Raw genomic sequence first — 18,217 nt, forward strand, 5'->3', positions numbered from 1 at the left:
ATTGAGGGAACTTCTATCTACATTACAAGCCAGCTGTCTTACCAGATCCCCAGACCCCATTCAGTGTGGAAATGGACTGAAAAATACTCTGTGATGAGGCTGCCAAGGGTCGTTCTTGAGCCACTGACACAAATCATTCCTATAGTCCCCCTGTTCATGCCACCCCACCAGTGAGACCTTGGGCTCATTCTTAGGACCGCATACTCATCGAATATCCCTGACATCTAGCAGAGCCAGTGGCATGCACCATAGCAGGGGACTGCAACTTTAATATGCAATCTGAACCCTCAGGGCTTGCTGAAACACAGGTTGCTGGGCTCCTCCCCAGTATTTCTACTCAGGGGGTCTGGGGAGGGGCTGGGAATTTGCGTTTCTAACAAGTTCTCAAGTGAAGCCATTGCTGCTGGTCTGGAACCCTACTTTAAGAATTACTAGACTCTAAGTGCCCAGGACATGCACACTTAGCACGTATGTGTTAAGTAAACAGGCCACTCAGTGCCAAGTTTACAAATCACTTTAAGGTAGCTGTAGCTACTACCCAACACAAAGTTAAAACAAATTTAATTTGCATGAACTGTCAAATCTTAAACTGGTCCAGAGTGGCCTAGTTTCTTGTGTGGGACCTAAGCTCTGGACGAGGCCGACTCTGGAGTAGCAGAGTCAAGCCCTGGGAGAGAGTCCAGTCTGACGGCTGGGTCTTCTACAGCAGCGGTCCCCAGCCCTCCGCCATAGATGAGGACTGGTCAATGGTGTGTTAGAAGCCAGGTCGCACAACAGGTGAGCAGTGAACAAGCAAGCATTTCCCCCTGAGCTCCATTTCCTGTGCGACCACAGCGGCACTGGATTCTCACAGGAGCGTCAACCCTATTGTGAACTGTGTATGCGCTCCTTATGAGAACCTAATGATACACACAATGCGCTTGAATCATCCCAAAGCCATCCCTGGCCTGGTCTGTGGAAAAACTGTCCTCCACAAAACCAGTCCCTGGTGCCAAAAAGCTTGTGGCCTGCTGCACTACAGGCAGTTCATGCCAACGAGGCCCTACACAAAGGGACACGTCGGCAGAACACAAAAAGGGTCAATGTGGAGACAGGTGACCTGAGGAAGCCCAGAACCGGGGAAGTCTGTTGGCTAGAGAGGCAGGACCCTAGGTGTGAGGCTGAGGTCTCTGTAAGGATGCAGTTTCAGAGAGGCCTGGGTCCCAGGCTGTCAACTGAGGTGGGCAGGGGCCTACCTCGCAGATGCAAATCAGAAGCCACGTCACCAGAAACGGAACCCATGACTAACACCAGAGCCACAGTGAGGAGGATGGTGTCAGACCTCCGAGAATTGGCCAAGCCCTCACAAACCGAAACACCTCCTAGGGCCAAGCAGTTGCTACCAGTCTTTGAGGGCTCTCATGATGTGAGTTTAGGGAGAGATGGGGGTTGTCGCTAACTGGAGAGGGAATGCCTTCTGTAAAGGCATCCACATTTCAAAACTGTTAAAAGACAATGCTGGCCAGGTGCAGTGGCTCACATCTGTAATCCCAGCACTCTGGGAGGCCGAGGCAGGCAGGTCACTTGAGGTCAGGAGTTTGAAACCACCCTCGCCAACATGGCAAAACCCCACTTCTACTAAAAATACAAAAATTAGCCGGGCGTAGTGGCAGGCGCTTGTAATCCAGCTACTCAGGAGACTGAGGCAGGAGAATTGCTTGAACTTGAGAGGCGGAAGTTGCAGTGAGCCGAGATTGTGCCATTGCACTCCAGCCTGGGTGGCAGAGCAAGACTCCATCTCAAAAAAAAAAAAGTCCAGGTTACCAAAGTGGGCTCTGGCTCCCAGGAACTTACTCTATTGAAAAGGGAAGTCTTCTAATAGAAGCATAATCACACCAAAGTGCACATGACTTGTAACCTTGTGACTTTCAGAACAGCCTTCTTGGGGCCTACTCAACAGTGCATGGCAGCAAAGCTGTCCTCTCAAAGGTTACTTCCTTCAGTCCAGGGCCAGGACCTCATACCCAAGAGTGCAAGGCCAAGGCCACAGCCCTTCAGAGGCCTCCAGGAGACCACACATGTGCTCCATCAATACCTTCACAGGACAGAGAAGGCTGAAGGTCCCTCCCAGCCTCTCTTCCCTTGTACCTGAGAACAGGTGAGCCCTCTACAGAAGGAACATGGAGGCCCAACACCTGTTGCTGCAAGAGTCCTGTGCTGTTTCACAAGGACAGGGACCTAAAACTCCCTGCACAGGTCTAAGCTTGTCTGTTGTAAAGGGGGTGTAATGGCCTGGAGAGGTGGAATCACAGGACTGAAAATGAGGCAGATTTCCTCTCTTCTGCAAAAGGAAGGCTTGCCTTCTTCTGCCCCAGCCCTTGGCCTTGAACACCAGCTTGGCTGCAAGGCACTGACCACATCACAACAATACAGCCCAACACACTAAATACCTGACACCCTTTCGTAAAAGGCTCTTCGAAGATCTTTTCTTTCTTTTTTTTTTTTTTAGACGGAGTCTCACTCTTGCCCAGGCTGGAGTGCACAGGCACAAATCTTGGCTCATTGCAACCTCTGCCTCCTGGGTTCAAGTGACTCTCCTGCCTCAACTTCCCAAGTAGCTGGGATTACAGGCAAGCACCACCACGCCCAGCTAATTTTTTTTACTTTTAGTAGAGACAGGTTGGCCAGGTTGGTCTCGAACTCCTGACCTCAGGTGATCTGCCCACCTCAGCCTCCCAAAGTACTGGGATTACACGCATGAGCCACTGCACCTGACTGAAAGATCTTTTCTTTTCTTACGCCTCAATTAAAGTGATGTGATGGTGGCCTCTGTCCAGCAGCTGTGTGGGGTGCTGGTAATACCACATCCTTAAGGTAGGCGAGAACATTTCCCCTGTGAACGGCCCAGAGCACCAATTCTCATGTTTTAATCTGTAAGAACAGACTTCAACTTTTATTTATGTTTCTAAATTCAAGGGAAGTTTAAAAAAAAAATCACTGATTTTCCAAATGGGATTATCAGCATCCAATTACTAATGTGTTTCCTTTGCGGAATATTTTATGTCGGGGAATAACACAGTTAAGGGGCTGACTATAAATTACAAACTCCTTGCTTACCCTATGAAAAGGTGGCATGTTCTTTACTAAACCCACTTTTTAAGACAGAAGAGAAAAACCACAATGACAAAAAATAAGTAGATCTATTTTAAGCAAGGGTCAGGAATGTGACTGCAGCCCACTCTTATATTACTAAAGAGCATAACATAAAACCAATTCCCAAAGCAAGGAGCTGCTGCATCCACAATAGTTATCCCACCAAAGACCCACTGGAGGCAGCTCACAGCTGCTGCTATAACTCACTGATGCTTCAGGAAACCATGAGAGGGGATAATAATTCACTACTTAAGAAAAACAACGTTATTTTAATACTCCATCTCTAAGGCTGCACCTATTCTCAGTCACTACATTACAAAACTACATGGTGGCCACCTCTACTTTATAAGGGAAATAAAAGAAATGAAAGCATTTTTTTAAACCAATATTTTTACTTTTGGAATGGGCATTCTATTCTTTCCTCATGCATTTGTAAAACTGGATCCATGAACTGCAGAATTAAGACATGATCCACAATGCCATTTTCTTTCCTTTTCTTTCTTTCTTTTTCTTTTTCTGAGATGGAGTTTCACTCTTGTTGCCCAGGCTGTAGTGTAATGGCATGATCTCGGCTCACCACAATCTCCACCGCCCGGGTTCAAGCGATTCCCCTGCCTCAGCCTTCCGAGTAGCTGGGATTACAGATTATCTGCCACCACGTCCAGCTAATTTTTTTGTATTTTTAGTAGAGACGGGGTTTTGCCATGTTGGCCAGGCTGGTCTTGAACTCCTGACATCAGGTGATCCGCCCACCTCGGTCTCCCAAAGTGCTGGGATTACAGGCGTGAGCCACTGTGCCTGGGCCACAATGCCATTTTCTAAACAAAATATGTACCTAGGAATTGGGCTAAAATCTAAGAACTGCGAGTAAACCCTAATATACCCACTGAGAAAATTTCATGCATATGCTAAAGTGTCTTTTAAAACTATAATAATGTGACTAATTTCTTAAGTTACAAAGTTGTATAGGAAAAGTGTACCATGGCCTACGACTACTTTATAAAACAAAGAAACTCACAGAAACTCCTGTCACTCCACTGTGCATGAACCCTGGAGGGAAAGCCTATCGAATTGCCACAAGAGACAGTGGCTTCTGGTGGACCAGGCTTTGAGCCCAGGCACCTCCCACCTTGATCCACTGTAGATAGCTAACTGCGCCTGAGCCCTCCTGCTATGACCACAGCCACAGGACCCCCACTGAGGAGCAACCTCCGGTTCTAGCCCAGTGGCACCACACTGGAGGGCAGGTTGGCCTCACCTGGTGCAGCTGCAATACTGTATCCCGTAACTCAACAGTTCCAATCCTAGGCATATTCCGAGGCCTCGAGCAACGCCCCCCAAATTTTTATTCACTTATCTCATAAAATACTTTTGAAAAACGTATGTACCCCTTTGCCAATTAAACTATCACCTGGAATTTTGATTATAAACTGGTTAATTTGAAAAAGTAACAAAATAGTTGCAAAGGATTAGGCAATTTCAACTATAATCTAAATACTGGTATTTTAAAATAAAATGCTTACATCACTTTTTAAAAGACATCTGTGAGAATAAAAACACCCAGGGTGATTAATTTTCCCCATTATCCATTAAAATTACTCAAGCAAATTGCTTCATAAGAATAAAACATTTTATATCATTTCTTTTTTTCTGGAGATGAAGTTTCACTCTTGTTGCCCAGGCTGGAGTGGAATGGCACGATCTCGGTTCACTGCAACCTCTGTCTCCTGGGTTCAAGCAATTCTCCTGCCTCAGCCTCCCGAGTAGCTGGGACTACAGGCATGCACCACTATGCCTGACTAATTATTTTGCGTTTTTAGTTGGTTTCACCATTTTGGCCAGGCTGGTCTCATACTTCTGACCTCAAGTGATCTGCCTGCCTCGGCCTCCCAAAATGATGGGACTACAGGCCACTGTGCCCAGCCCATTTTATATCATTTCTTATTCTCCTTGTTTTCTTATAAATGTTGCTTCAATTCACTGCTGCGTCAGAATTACACAAATATACATGTATGCTTGAAAGTTTTTGTAATTAATCATTCTATCATACTTCTCTACAGTAAAAACATGTATAAATTCTAGTTAACTTTTCTGTGACTTCGCTAGTTTTTTTTATTATACATTGGGTTATCACTAAAAGCATCAGTAAGAATAGCACAAAACTATTCAAACAAAATTATGATATATTTTGATCAATGTCAAACATAAAATGTGCAAGTCTATTGGTCATAAACTTGAAATGCTATGATGAAGGAGGCTTTGCCAATGTTTCAGCTGCACCTTTTGTGAGTGAAGTGGCATGGGACACTCAGCCACAGGCAGATCAGTCCTGAGAAGAGTGCATGTGGGAACTGAGGGTCTCAAATTCAAGCCCTTAAATTGGAAATCCATGATTGGGTTAGTTTATTCCTTCATTTAAACCTGAAATATTTTCACTTTAGAAAGTTGATTGCCAGTTGTACACACACTGCCACAGGTTGCTGCAAGTAGCTGTGGGAATGGCTAATTCAGGAGGCTGCCCTCCTGGCTGGGTCCCTTCAGAGCCGAGGATGCCTGAGACACACTGTGGCTGCTGTCCCACCCAGGGATGTAGGTCACCACTGCACCTGCCCTCCTTTCTGAGCCTGCCTCCTCATAGGAGGGAGCCCTGGAGCCTCAGCTCTCCTAAGCATCTGGTGAGCCATCATGGCTGGGCCAGTTAGCATAAGCCCACCCCAGGTGAGACAGTCCAGGCTGCTCTAAGTGGTCACTAGGCCCGATTTATATCCATGAGGTCCCTGAGGTCAGACCCGATGAGGAAGAAAACACAATACGTCAATATCTGCCTTTCCATTCTCCCCGCTATACTCGCAAAGTGAGTACAGCGACTCCTCACGCAGCACTGGCTCTCACCTCCCATTGAGCACGCTCCTCTTCTCCAGCCCACTGGGCAGGACCACGGTGACGTCCACGGTGCTGGCCCTCAGCGCCTCCTTCATGCGAACCAAGTTCTGCTGTGACCCAAGGGCCCCATCGTGGGGGGGCTTCTGGTCGCTGTGCACGTGCAGAGTGGCAGCCTTTCCAGGAGGTGGGGGAGCACGAGCCTTCATCTTCCTCCTTAAAAACCACAACACAGAGGCACAGAGTGAGTGGCAATGTTCCTACCTGCCTAGGAATAATTCATTCTCACACACACTCAGGTCTGTCTTCAGGAGCGCCTTCCGAGTGCTATGGCCTTTTTAAAATCAGTGTCCCCCAAACAAGTAAAAACTAATAAAGTAAACAAAACAGAGAAAGGGTTATTGAAAGGAAGCATTCCCAGAAAGAAACACCTTAGAAATGTGCTAGCTGTTGGGGAGGTACACAAGCCTGTTTTCACAGGATCTGGTCAAGGGGAGGGTGGGTGCAGCGGGGTTTGGACTGACCCTTCTGAATTGTCAAGGGGATGACACATCACACGAATTAATGATCACAATGAATCAGGTGGGCTCACTGGCACGTGCAACACTCTATTAAATCCTGCCCCAGCTCCAAATCTATGGCCAGCCTGCACTTATCCTCAACAAATAATCTGTCCCCAGCTACTCAGAGGCACCCCTGTGATAGAATTTCATCCAACCTCCCTCCCCACGTCCAGTGTCACCACCCTGGTCCAAGCCCTCATCTCTATGGCACACACAAAGGTGGAGTCACGTGAATCATTCACGGTACACACTCCACCCTTCCCTCCACAGTGTGACTGGAAGCAGCCTGCAAGGACTGTTGTCTTCTCAGGCCTGACTTTGCTCGGGGCATGTACTGCTTACACGCGGGGCATGTACTGCTTACACTGGCTGTGGCCTAAGTTGCAACCAGCAGGCTGCAAGGGCCCCAGGGAAGTTTGTTTGCCCAGCAGAGTGCTGTGTGCATTAGTGTGTGCATGCATGTGTGTGTGCCTGCATGTGCACGTGTACACATTAAAGTTAGCCAACATTTAAAAAATTGGAATATGTCACACTAACAAAATGAATTTTGGCCTGCTTTTGGGAGAAAACATTTGATGAAGCCTAGACATCTTCACAATAAAAAACGGCTGTGTGTTTCCATCTGGATCTACTGACCGCAGGACCTGTTCACTCAGTGACATCACACATCTGTGCCCTGTAGGGCTGTAAACACATATCTAAACTTCCAGAGAGTCTGAAGATCTCCACCAGCCCTAGACCTGAACCATTCTTCAATGTCCTCCACTCTTCTGGCAATTGGCCTACAGCTCCAGTTTCCAGAAGCTGTTTACTTTTAGAATGGGCATTCTGTTCTTTCCTCATGCATTTGTAAAACTAGATCCATGGACTGCAGAATTAAGACATGATCCACAATGCCATTTTCTTTCCTTTCCTTTTTTTTTTTTTCTTTTTGAGATGGAGTTTCACTCTTGTTGCCCAACCAATCCCCAACCATCTCGGCCTCACTGTACTCTCTGCCTCACTTGTTCTGTTCTCAAAGATATGGCTCAAAACAATGTCATCAGAGAACCCATTTCTGGGTGCTCCAGGCCTGGGCACACACATAGCTGAATCAGTGATATATACATTGGCCGCACTGTGGCTGGAAGCACTTGGGAAGCTTAAAACATGCCCAGGTCCTATCATGGACCAGTTAAATCTGAATACCAATTCTATTATTATTTAACAACTCTAGAAGGCAGCAAGGCCATTTGTATTTTCAATATGTAGCATGATGTAGTTCATATTTGTGGGTGCAGTCATCTACCACATAACAGTGCTTCAGTCACTGAAGGATCACATATACAAAGGTGGTCCCATAAGACCGTAATACCTTTTCTATGGTGAGATATGCTGAGACATACAAATGCTTACTACTGTGTTACAGTTGCCTATAGTGCTCAGCACAGTAACAAGCTGCAAAGGTTTGCAGCCCAGGAACAATAGGCTATAGCATACAGCTAGGTGTGTAGTAGGCTGTACTATGTAGGTTTGTGTTGGGTACATTCTGTAATGTTCACACAATGATGAAATCGCTTAAGGATACATTTCTCAGCGTGCACCCCATCATTAAGCTATGTATGACTGTGCTTAAAAATGCTTATTGATGACGATGATATTGACACGGCTGAAAATCATACATAGTTCCTGCCTACAAGAAACACTGCAGACTTACAAAAGCCTGAGATAGGAATGAAAAGGAGATTGCAGAATAAGAAATGTTTCAAAGAGCCAAGCTTTCTGAGGGAGAAAAAACCTGTGTAGACCACATTAGTGGGGTGTCTACCCTAACACCCTAGCCAAGGAGGCCTTGAACTGTCTTAAAGATGAGCAGAAATTTCAGATATGAGAAAAAGAGACAAAGCCTGGGGCAGGAGGAGAAGTCCCCAAAGGGAAAAAGAAAAAAAAAGAAAATGCCGTACTGCACATCACAGGAGAAGACGCTAAAACAGCATGCCCGGGCTAGGGACACCTGCCAGAAAGCACTCCAGGATGTTTGGGATTTCTATTTTATTATTTTTTCTTTTCTGAGATGGAATCTCATTGTATTGCCCAGGTTGGACTGCAATGGAACAATCTTGGCCCACTGTAACCTCCGCCTCCCAGGTTCAAGTGATTCTCCTGACTCAGCCTCCCAAGTAGCTGGGATTACAGGAATGTGCCACCACACCTGGCTAATTTGGTATTTTTAGTAGAGATGGGGTTTCACCATGTTGGTCAGACTACTCCTGACCACAGGTGATCCGCCTGCATGTGGATGGTCTGTGCGTGTGAGTGGGCTGTGCGTGTGGGTGGGCTGTGCCTGTGGGTGGCCTGTGCGTGTGGGTGGGCTGTGTGCGTGTGGGTGGACTGTGTGCGTGTGGGTGGGCTGTGTGTGTGGGTGGGCTGTGCATGTGGGCAACGTGTGCGTGTGGGTGGACTGTGTGCGTGTGGGTGGGCTGTGTGTGTGGGTGGCCTGTGGGTGTGGGTGGGCTGTGTGTGAGTGGACTGTGCGTGTGGGTGGGCTGTGTATGTGAGTGGCCTGTGGGTGTGGGTGGGCTGTGTGTGTGGGTGGCCTATGCGTGTGGGTGGGCTGTGTGTGTGAGTGGACTGTGCGTGTGGGTGGGCTGTGTATGTGGGTGGCCTGTGGGTGTGGGTGAACTGTGCGTGTGAGTGGACTGTGTGCATGTGGGTGGGCTGTGTGTGTGGGTGGCCTGTGGGTGTGGGTGGGCTGTGTGTGTGGGTGGGCTGTGTGTGTGGGTGGCCTGTGGGTGTGGGTGGGCTGTGTGTGTGGGTGGCCTGTGGGTGTGGGTGGGCTGTGTGGGTGGCCTGTGCGTGTGAGTGGACTGTGGGTGTGAGTGGGCTGTGTGTGTGGGTGGGCTGTGTGTGTGGGTGGCCTGTGGGTGTGGGTGGCCTATGCGTATGGGTGGGCTGTATGTGTGGATGGCCTGTGCGTGTGGGTGGCCTATGCGTGTGGGTGGGCTGTGCGTGTGGGTGGCCTGTGGGTGTGGGTGGCCTGTGGGTGTGGGTGGGCTGTGCGTGTGGATGGCCTGTGCATGTGGATGGCCTGCACAGGCTTAAACCAGGCTTGTTCCCCATTGTTTTGTGCCTTTCAGTGTGGCTTCTGTTGAACGCAAGCACCATCCTCCAGCTAACACAGTCACAGCACGAAACAGAAAACGCCTGGCTTCCTCTGCCTGTGAGTGGCTCAGCCTGGGAAAGAATGGTTGCTATTTACGCGGGGACTCCTGTGCATCTGTACTCGGTTGTGAAGTCATTAGCTTACCAACCAGGGAATGCCTTTCTCAAACATCTGTGCAGATGTCATGTGGTTGAGTCTGAGACTCAGGTGCATGTGGCAGTTTAAAAAGAGCAGGGCTTCTGCACAAGTCTAAAGAGGCCATCAGAGCTGGGAACTTGCCCGGCTCCTGCTGGGCACACCCATAGCAGGTGCTCCTGGCTGGCAGTGCATGCAGGCTGGGTAATCCAGCTTTCCGTCCTCTCACCCCCTCCAGCAGGAGGCAGGGCGAGTCCTTGGGACTCAGCAGGGAATGAATCACAGCGCACACAACTCAAGCTTCCTTTGATCCCTCCAGGTTGAAAAAGCTGCATGTGCCCTGGCAGGAACTGTTTATAAAATGAAAAAATACATATATGAAAACATTTCTGCCATTTCCAAGGTCATCGACCATAGCTCCAAATGATTTTAGCTTAAAACCATCACACATTTACTAAGTTTCAGGATGACACTTGTTAATCCCCACATCAGATGGAAGCTCCCAGCTGGGTTTTTATGCTGAGAGCTCTTCAACATGCAGCAGAAGACTTGAAATCCACTCACTGAAAGTCAGAGGATCTTAGGTGACACGGTGCAGTGAATGCGAATCGCAGGTGTGGGGCCCAGGTAGCTGAATTAAAACCTAAGTCTATAGGTGACAGCTACTGCCCAGCCAGGCTGGTCAGGCTGAGGTAGACAGGGACCGCATGCTGAAAAGGGAAAATTCACGTATCTCTGTACTTTCCCAGACCCCGAGTTCAAAAGCACTATGCTTTAGGTTTCTTCCATCTTTCCAGCTGGAAACGTCATCTGTGGACATGAAGATATAACAATTTCTTACTGTCCAAGAAAAGTGGACTGGGAAATCCACAGTGATCCTGAGGCCAGCTGACCTGAATGGCACGCCTACAGCATGGGTGCCTGTTTACCATGTTGGCTACTCTAGCTGGCTGCTGGCAACCCGCATGTGCTTAAACGGAATTTGAGAGAGAAACCAGGCACACCCGGCTCTCCTGGCTCACAGAGTCTGTTTATGCTGCAGGCAGAAGGGAGTTGCCATTCTCTTTCCATGAGATTCTTCAGCAATAGGATGTTTGCTTCGTCCTGTTTACAAACTGTACATAAGCTGCGTCTAGTTTGTGTCTGGCTACTTATTTGCAGCCACAGTTGTAGATTTCCCTCTACCAAGGGAAGAGGAACCATGACTTTCTTGTTCATCACTGGTAAGTGAAGTGCTGGGCCCAGGGAAGGAATTCGGTCACCACTGTGTGCGTGAGTGCCTGAGTGTGTGAGTGAGTGAGTGTGTGAGTGAGTGAGTGAGTGTGTGAGTGTGTGAGTGTGTGAGTGCCTGAGTGTGTGCGTGAGTGCCTGAGTGTGTGCGTGAGTGCCTGAGTGTGTGAGTGAGTGAGTGTGTGAGTGAGTGAGTGAGTGTGTGCGTGAGTGCCTGAGTGTGTGAGTGAGTGAGTGAGTGTATGCGTGAGTGCCCGAGTGTGTGAGTGAGTGAGTGAGTGTGTGAGTGAGTGAGTGAGTGAGTGGAGTGAGTGAGTGAGTTGGGATTCAGCTGCCCAGTCAGTGCCCAGCTTCATAGCAATAATAAAAAGTCAGAAAGATGTCCAGAAACAAATGCCCATAAAACAACCGAGTGCTACCGCAGCCTGCAGAACTGGTTACCAGAGGGGAATGAGGAATCCTCGCATCCTATACCAGCTCCCACATCCCTGAGTCCCACACTAATCTGATTTAAGCCCTCATTTTCTAAACATGCCATGATCCAGCCACCATGCCACGCTGTGTATGTTCAATACCCCCGGCAACTTCATATGACAAGCGTATTCTCCCCATTTTACAGACAAGGTAGCTGAGGATCCAACCAGTTAAGTAACCTTCTCACAATCACACAGCTTGAAAAGACTGGAATTCTAGCCCAGGTCTTTCCAAGCCCAGGACACCACCTACACATTTTGCACCACTGCCTCCATCCATAATTACTTCCTGAAAACAAAAGACACCAGGGCTCCTGGCAGACTGATGTTAGGATGTCTGGACTCCTCGACACATACTAGAACGCTGGCATCCTGCAGTGCTGGCTGATGAGAGGGGTCAGGTTAGAGAATACTCTGCAGTGAAGGTTTCTAGCACGTAATTGCAGAGACACCCCCTTTACTCTGATGTGGGATCTGGACAAGCCTTCTTTGCAAATTCAGTTGGGCCTCCAAGAACTTCCTTCAGTGCTCAAGGTTCCACGAGGCTCAGATGGACTCATGGGGACTGTGTTCAACTGCCTCAGGAGACAGAGGAAGAGCTGGAGTCACAGCGAGATGGAAGGACGTCCCCAGGTGTGACATGAGGTAGGTGGCAGAGCTGGGACAGGCCCCAGGTCAGTCTCGAGCATCCCTGAATACTCGAGTCAGGTACTTCTTTGAGTATCTGATGAAGGCCATGGACCTTCTTCTAGGCTAGATGCACTCCAGCCTGCCTGCCACCAGCCAGGAGCACCTGCGATGGGTGTACCCAGCAGGAGCTGGGCAAGGTCCCAGCTCTGATGACTTCCTTAGACTTGTGCAGAGACCCTGCTCTTTTTAAACTGCTACATGCCCCTGAGTCTCAGACTCCCAAGCCTCTTCCTTGTACATTATTTCTGTAAACCATCCTGATGACCAGGGACTCCAGATTAAGACTCCATGTAATACCTTCTCTTGGAGTTCGGCACCTCCCAAGCTCAGGGCAATGTTCCTGTGAAGACAAGAATTCCTTCTAATAGAGGAGAAGAGCTATCAGAGGAAAGTCCCATCAAAGCTTTCCCTACTTTCTTGGCCCCTGCAAACAAAACGGAAAGCCAGAAAAACAGTCAACAGAAGATCCAGATAAGTAAGGGCTGAAATACGTGTGTATGAAACAATCACACTGCAGCCTGCAGAATTGCGGCATAAAAACAATAAATATCACACTGGTGCAATAAGCCAGGGAGAAATGACTTTACCCATCAAAACACCACATTTCAGGGCACACAAAGGCACTGCCTGCTGAAAGTCTGCCCCAGGACACTCCACAGCTCAACACCATCCACCGAATCCTGGTGACATGCTCTAGAGCTGGAAACACATGAGGTCAAATCCAGCCATGATGTGGCCAGGCTGTGCATCTCCCCCAGATAAGCTCCTATAATCTGTAGGCCTCAGTTTCCCCAAGAGCTGAACAGAGAGAGATTTCAGCTTTTATCAGCTGAGTTTATGTGAGGATTAAATGAGATGACTCTTGTAAAGTTTCTGGTAAGACACCGAGACACAGGTAGCACTCAATGACTGGTGGCAATTACAATTTTTTTTTACTATTATTATTAGCATCCTTACTCTTTCTATTAAAAACAAAGAAAAGAAGCAAGCCTCTTGTCTCTGCAAGGGTAGAGTAGAAATCGGCTCCTTAAAATGCCTAATAAAAGCTCATTTATGCAGCAAACGCATTCATAACTGCCTAAGAAATCCTACACAATAGAATTTCACAGCTTTGACCCGGGGGTGGGGGAAGCTTTCAGTAATTCAACATAAAAAGATTAGCTTTCTAGATAGGATTCTCTAAGACATAATAACAAAACATATCCATAACACTCACCAAACTAAACTTCAGGGCCTCTAGATATGGGAACGCTGATATCTCACAATACATCAAGTAAATATTCAAAGAGGAACATTTGAGAGCCCAGTCCCACAGCTATTACTCAACTACCAGCAAGTGAAGAAAGAGCCTGTCGGTGAGGATCACTTAACTATCAGCAAATACTCCATGCTCATGCTGAGCAGAGCAACCCCTGCTCCAAGTTTCAGATAAAAACAAGAGTTACTACATTGTTCAATATTATAGAAAAAGGATATCTCCTTCAAAAAAAAAAAAGCAGTGCTAGTGTACAGTGAAGTTTGAACATTCTTAACAACTGAAATGGAACAGATCAGAGAAAACTTACTGATTCCCAAACCACCAGGCAATGTTTGCACACATCCCAAGCTGCCCCTGCCCTCGCCTGGAGTGGGTTTGCTTTGCCCCCTAAAAGGAGTGCAAAGGGCTTTCTACCGCACAGCCAATGCCGTTCCAGGAGCTAATAGACAGAAACCGCTCCTTGGGCTTCCCTGGAAGAGGAGTGCAGAATGAAGCAGTGCCCTGAGAACTAGCAGAGGCATCTGATCCAATCCAGCTAGTGACTTATTCATAAATGTGCCACCTGATGCAGCTTTTCCCAAGCAAGCCTGCGGTGCCGGCGCCTATACTCCCGGCAATGGAAATCTCAAGTCATTTTGCAGAAAGACAGCGAGTGAATTGTCTTGGTTCACTTCTTCACAAACCCTCCAAGCCTGGAAAATGAGAATGAGACCGCAAGAGTTGTGAGGGAGGAAGGGCAGAGTTCGCCTTTCATCGGGATGCCTGGCAGCAACCTTGCTTCCTTTTCCCAAGGTGCATTCGTCCACCACCTTCTAGCAGTTTTCCAGGGCAGTCAGCCCAGGTGATCCCTTCAGGAGAAAGCCTAATTATACCCAGAGAGACGTGACAGCTCTGTATCTTAGCTGACCAACCTCAGCATTTGTTGAATTTGTATAAAGCAATTCTTCTTGTCACCTCTCAGGCATGATTTAGTACACTCTTTTCCTAACGGAGTTCGATTTTTTTCTTCTCTTCTCCCCCAAAACTATGCAACCAGAAGCTCATTACTTTCTTGCAGCCAGTCTCTATGTGGCAGCGTGGACTGTCAAGCTTGAAAGCCGTATTTGGTTTCTACCAAACACCACTGTCCCAGGACTACAAAGACATGGCCAAACTGCTCAACGTGTGCAGATGGATACGTCCTGAGCTTGACGGGCTCTCAGCTCCTGTCCAAGCAAGGGCCCGAAGGTCCCAACAAGGGCACAGCAGGTTTGGGGATGGAGGGATCTGACCATGCCTCCAGATCACACCGCCACCTTTAGCCCCTGCTGCCTTATCTGTGCAGGCTGCAGTATCACCTGAATTTAAACGTGTCCCTGAGTGGCAGCCCCCAGAGTTCTGATTGACCTCCCTCCCCCACCAGGGAGGGGGCACGGCCAGGCCAGCACAGCCCTGAGAAGCAAGGAGTGTGCCCCTGGCTGGCCCCATCATACACACACCTCCTCCAAGCTTCTCTCCTATGTGGACACCACACATGCAGCACACTGCCATTTCGCTGCCACAACCTGAGGAGACTGCACCAGTCTGCTGGTTTCCAGGCCTAACGACACCCAATGAAGAGTTCTCCGGGGCACCACTGCCTCTCCTGCCTCTCCATTTCAGTCATGGCTTCATTATGTGCCAAGGTTTCTACCTCATTGTCATCTCCGTCTCTTCTTCCTCCGGAGGCCAAAGGCTGCCAAGTTGATTCCAGCTCTGCCAAGACTCAAACCCAGCCCCTCCTTTCCCCTGCTCCTGCTCCACTGTTGCTCCTTTCCCTGCACATGGGATTCTATCCGACTTCCTGCTGACCCCTTCCTACCATCTCTACTCCACTGTCACTCGGGATGTTGTCTTCTCTCCCCTAGACTCTCACAGTGGCCTCCTCCCCTCACGTGGTGCCTCTCCATCCTCTACCAAACCAAGCAGAGGGTCCTGAGGAGCCACACACAGGGCTGGGTCAAGGGCCACAGACATGGAGCTGCAGAACTGCAGGCCTGAAGCTGCTCGGGAGCACTGTGATGTGAGTCTTTGGATCAGGGAAGTGCAGGAGCTTGAAACAAATGCCTGTGTCCTAAGGAGGACCAGAGGGTGGCTGGCCAGGGCTGTCCACAGCAGCATGTGACAGAGAGGTCAGAAGGTGGTGCCTGGAAGCAGATGGCTGCTGCAGTTATTAGGTGACCCAAGAGGACTCAGAAGGAGCCTGAACCAGAGGGCTGGGTGCAAGGTGGGCCGAGCCAGGAGAGGCTGTGGGCTCACAGGGCAGAAGCTAAGGGTGGGACCCCCACACACCTGCAGATTAAACCCCACAAAAGCACGTGGCACCAGACCTGTAGCACCAGAAGGTATGCTGACCACCAGCAAAGAAGAGCTCCTGCCCCTCATCCCCACCCAGCCATGGAAGCAGCACCCCAGGGGGAGGGGACCCAAGTCTGACAGCAGCCACCCAGGCCTGGGATCCTGCCATGGTCGGACCTGAGACCACGGTGGAGGGTGGGATGGGGAGAGCTTCAGCTGGATGTGGGATTGACGCTGTCATTCAGAAGAGGCTGAACTTCCTAACCTCTGAGAAATGGGACCATTCTGGTAGACAATGCAGAGCTGAGTGCTATGGGCTGCCGAGACACCTTCCCAGATAGAGAATCAGGAGAGAAAGACTATAATCTGTTGAGTCTAATCCATTCCACAAACTGCTACACATGGTCACCTTTGTCATCATTATTTTCTTAGTCAAAAATGGAAGTCTCCCCTCATCCCCCCAAAAAAGGAAGAAAATAATAAAAAAGGAAAAGCACAGAATCACCATACAATTTCAGTCTCTTCCTTTTGCCTTTTCTGGGGCACCATGAGGGGAGGGCAGAGTTGAGAGTTCCCACAACCCATCTGGCTATGGACTCCAGAAGGGGTGGAAATGGAACCACACTGATGACCCAGAAAGCAGAGCCATGGAGAGGCTCCCACCAGTGCACCCCTACATTGAGATCTGGCCAGCAGGGGGATTCTTATCTTCTTAAGAAATAACTATCAGGGCCAGGCACAGTGGCTCACACCTGTAATCCCAGCACTTTGGGAGGCCAAGGCGGGCGGATCACGAGGTCAGGAGACTGAGACCAACCTGGCTAACACAGTGAAACCCCGCCTCTACTAAAAATACAAAAAATTAGCCGGGTGAGGTGGCGGGTGCCTGTAGTACTGGCTACTTGGGAGGCTGAGGCAGGAGAATTGCTTGAAACTGGGAGGCAGAGGTTGCAGTGAGCCGAGATTGTGCCATTGCACTCCAGCCTGGAAGACAGAGAGACTCCATCACAAAAAAAAAAAAAAAAAGAACAATCAGATATTTTTATGACTTTCTCCTGAATATTTATTCAGTTTCTTCCTGGGCTGTTTGGCCATGAACATCCACATTGCATGAAAAGTACCAGAGACGCTATATGTGAGTTTAATGATTAAGGCATTAAATCGTAGATAATTATGCAAGTGACCAGGAGTAAATTTGACCACACATAACCATGGAAATGACAAATAGTCTGCAAGAGGTGTAAGAGAAAATAAACACAAACAGCCATTAAGCTCTTGAATATGTCAGAATGAATTTTTATAAATATTAATTTTAAAAATTATTTAATGGCTTCATCATGTATTTGGGGCATAACAGGCATCTAATTATGTGTAGTGACAGAAAACACCTTGGTTTTCCATGAGCATCTGCAGAGACAAGCTGGCCAAATCAGCGCTGCCTTCAGCTCAGAAGACCCATGGCAAAACCCACAGTTTTCTTCCGGATTCTACTCACAGAACCGGCAAGGGACAAGAAAGGTCAAAAGAATAGAAACGCCAGACCTAGAAGGCAAGAACATATTAAGGATGGTGATTTGCTTTCACCAAGCCACTCAAAATGTTTGTTTTTTCCTTCAGTTGGGGAGAAAAAAAAGGAGCAGAGCTGTATTGAGTTCCTTCCAGCAAAGTATAGAAAAGAGAACCAAACCGAGTGGAAATCCTAAGACAAAAACTGCAGAGCGAGACGTGAGACAGGAGGCTGTGCACTCTGAAAGGCATCTCTGCTGCCTGCTGATAAGCCCCATCCATTTCTATGTACTTTTGTCAATAACTGAAAAGCAGTGAAATCTGACTAGCCTGCTCTCCACACAGCCCATAACTGATTGGAACTCAACAGAGCTGTGAGAATTTCTCAGGAAAATGAACCCAACTCCTTTCACTTGGGGCCACAGACTCACATGACACCACAGTTCAGGGAAATGGACGTCTGCAGGATGCGCACACGCCAGTGTCTAATGGAGAGTGCCTGATTTCCAGTCCTTGTTTTAGACTACTTCATTGCAATCCGGCTAACAAACTTGTGCATATTTGCTATAAAAAACAACCAGACCGTGGTATTTATTACCTCAAATGTAATCACCTTACAATCTTATTTCTGCCTCTATTAATAAGTAGAAGTTTCACTGCTTAAAATGAATGGCAAAAGTATTTTACTTAGGATGGTATTATTCTATACTGAAAGATACTGTCCAGTAAGAAAAGCAGAAAGAAGGAGATGTGAAAATACGCAGAAATAGAGGCCTAGAGCCGGCCTGTTTTGATACTGGTGTTTCCTGAGCTAAGAGCTAAGTGTTGGGTACCTTTAATTCTCCGTTGAAAATATGACACTTGATCACCTCATCGTGAACCGTTTCTCAAA

The 18,217-nt window shown here is 48.1% G+C and overlaps 1 protein-coding gene across 9 annotated transcripts in view; it reads right to left on the reverse strand.

Annotated features, from left to right (window-relative positions):
• LOC105492381 (cordon-bleu WH2 repeat protein) overlaps positions 1–18,217 on the reverse strand; it is a 300,253-nt gene that overhangs the window by 197,133 nt on the left and 84,903 nt on the right. For 8 of the 9 annotated variants that reach the window (XM_011759456.2, XM_011759450.3, XM_011759453.3 and 5 more), the window contains exon 2: positions 6,025–6,228. In XM_011759456.2, the coding sequence (XP_011757758.2) occupies positions 6,025–6,228 (204 nt within the window). Of the gene's footprint in view, positions 1–6,024; positions 6,229–13,810; positions 13,861–18,217 lie in introns of those variants that run through there. The other variant, XM_011759446.3, reaches the window with a different exon arrangement.

The sequence above is a fragment of the Macaca nemestrina genome, chromosome 4 (assembly GCF_043159975.1).
Source record: "Macaca nemestrina isolate mMacNem1 chromosome 4, mMacNem.hap1, whole genome shotgun sequence".
Lineage (NCBI taxonomy): Eukaryota > Metazoa > Chordata > Mammalia > Primates > Cercopithecidae > Macaca > Macaca nemestrina.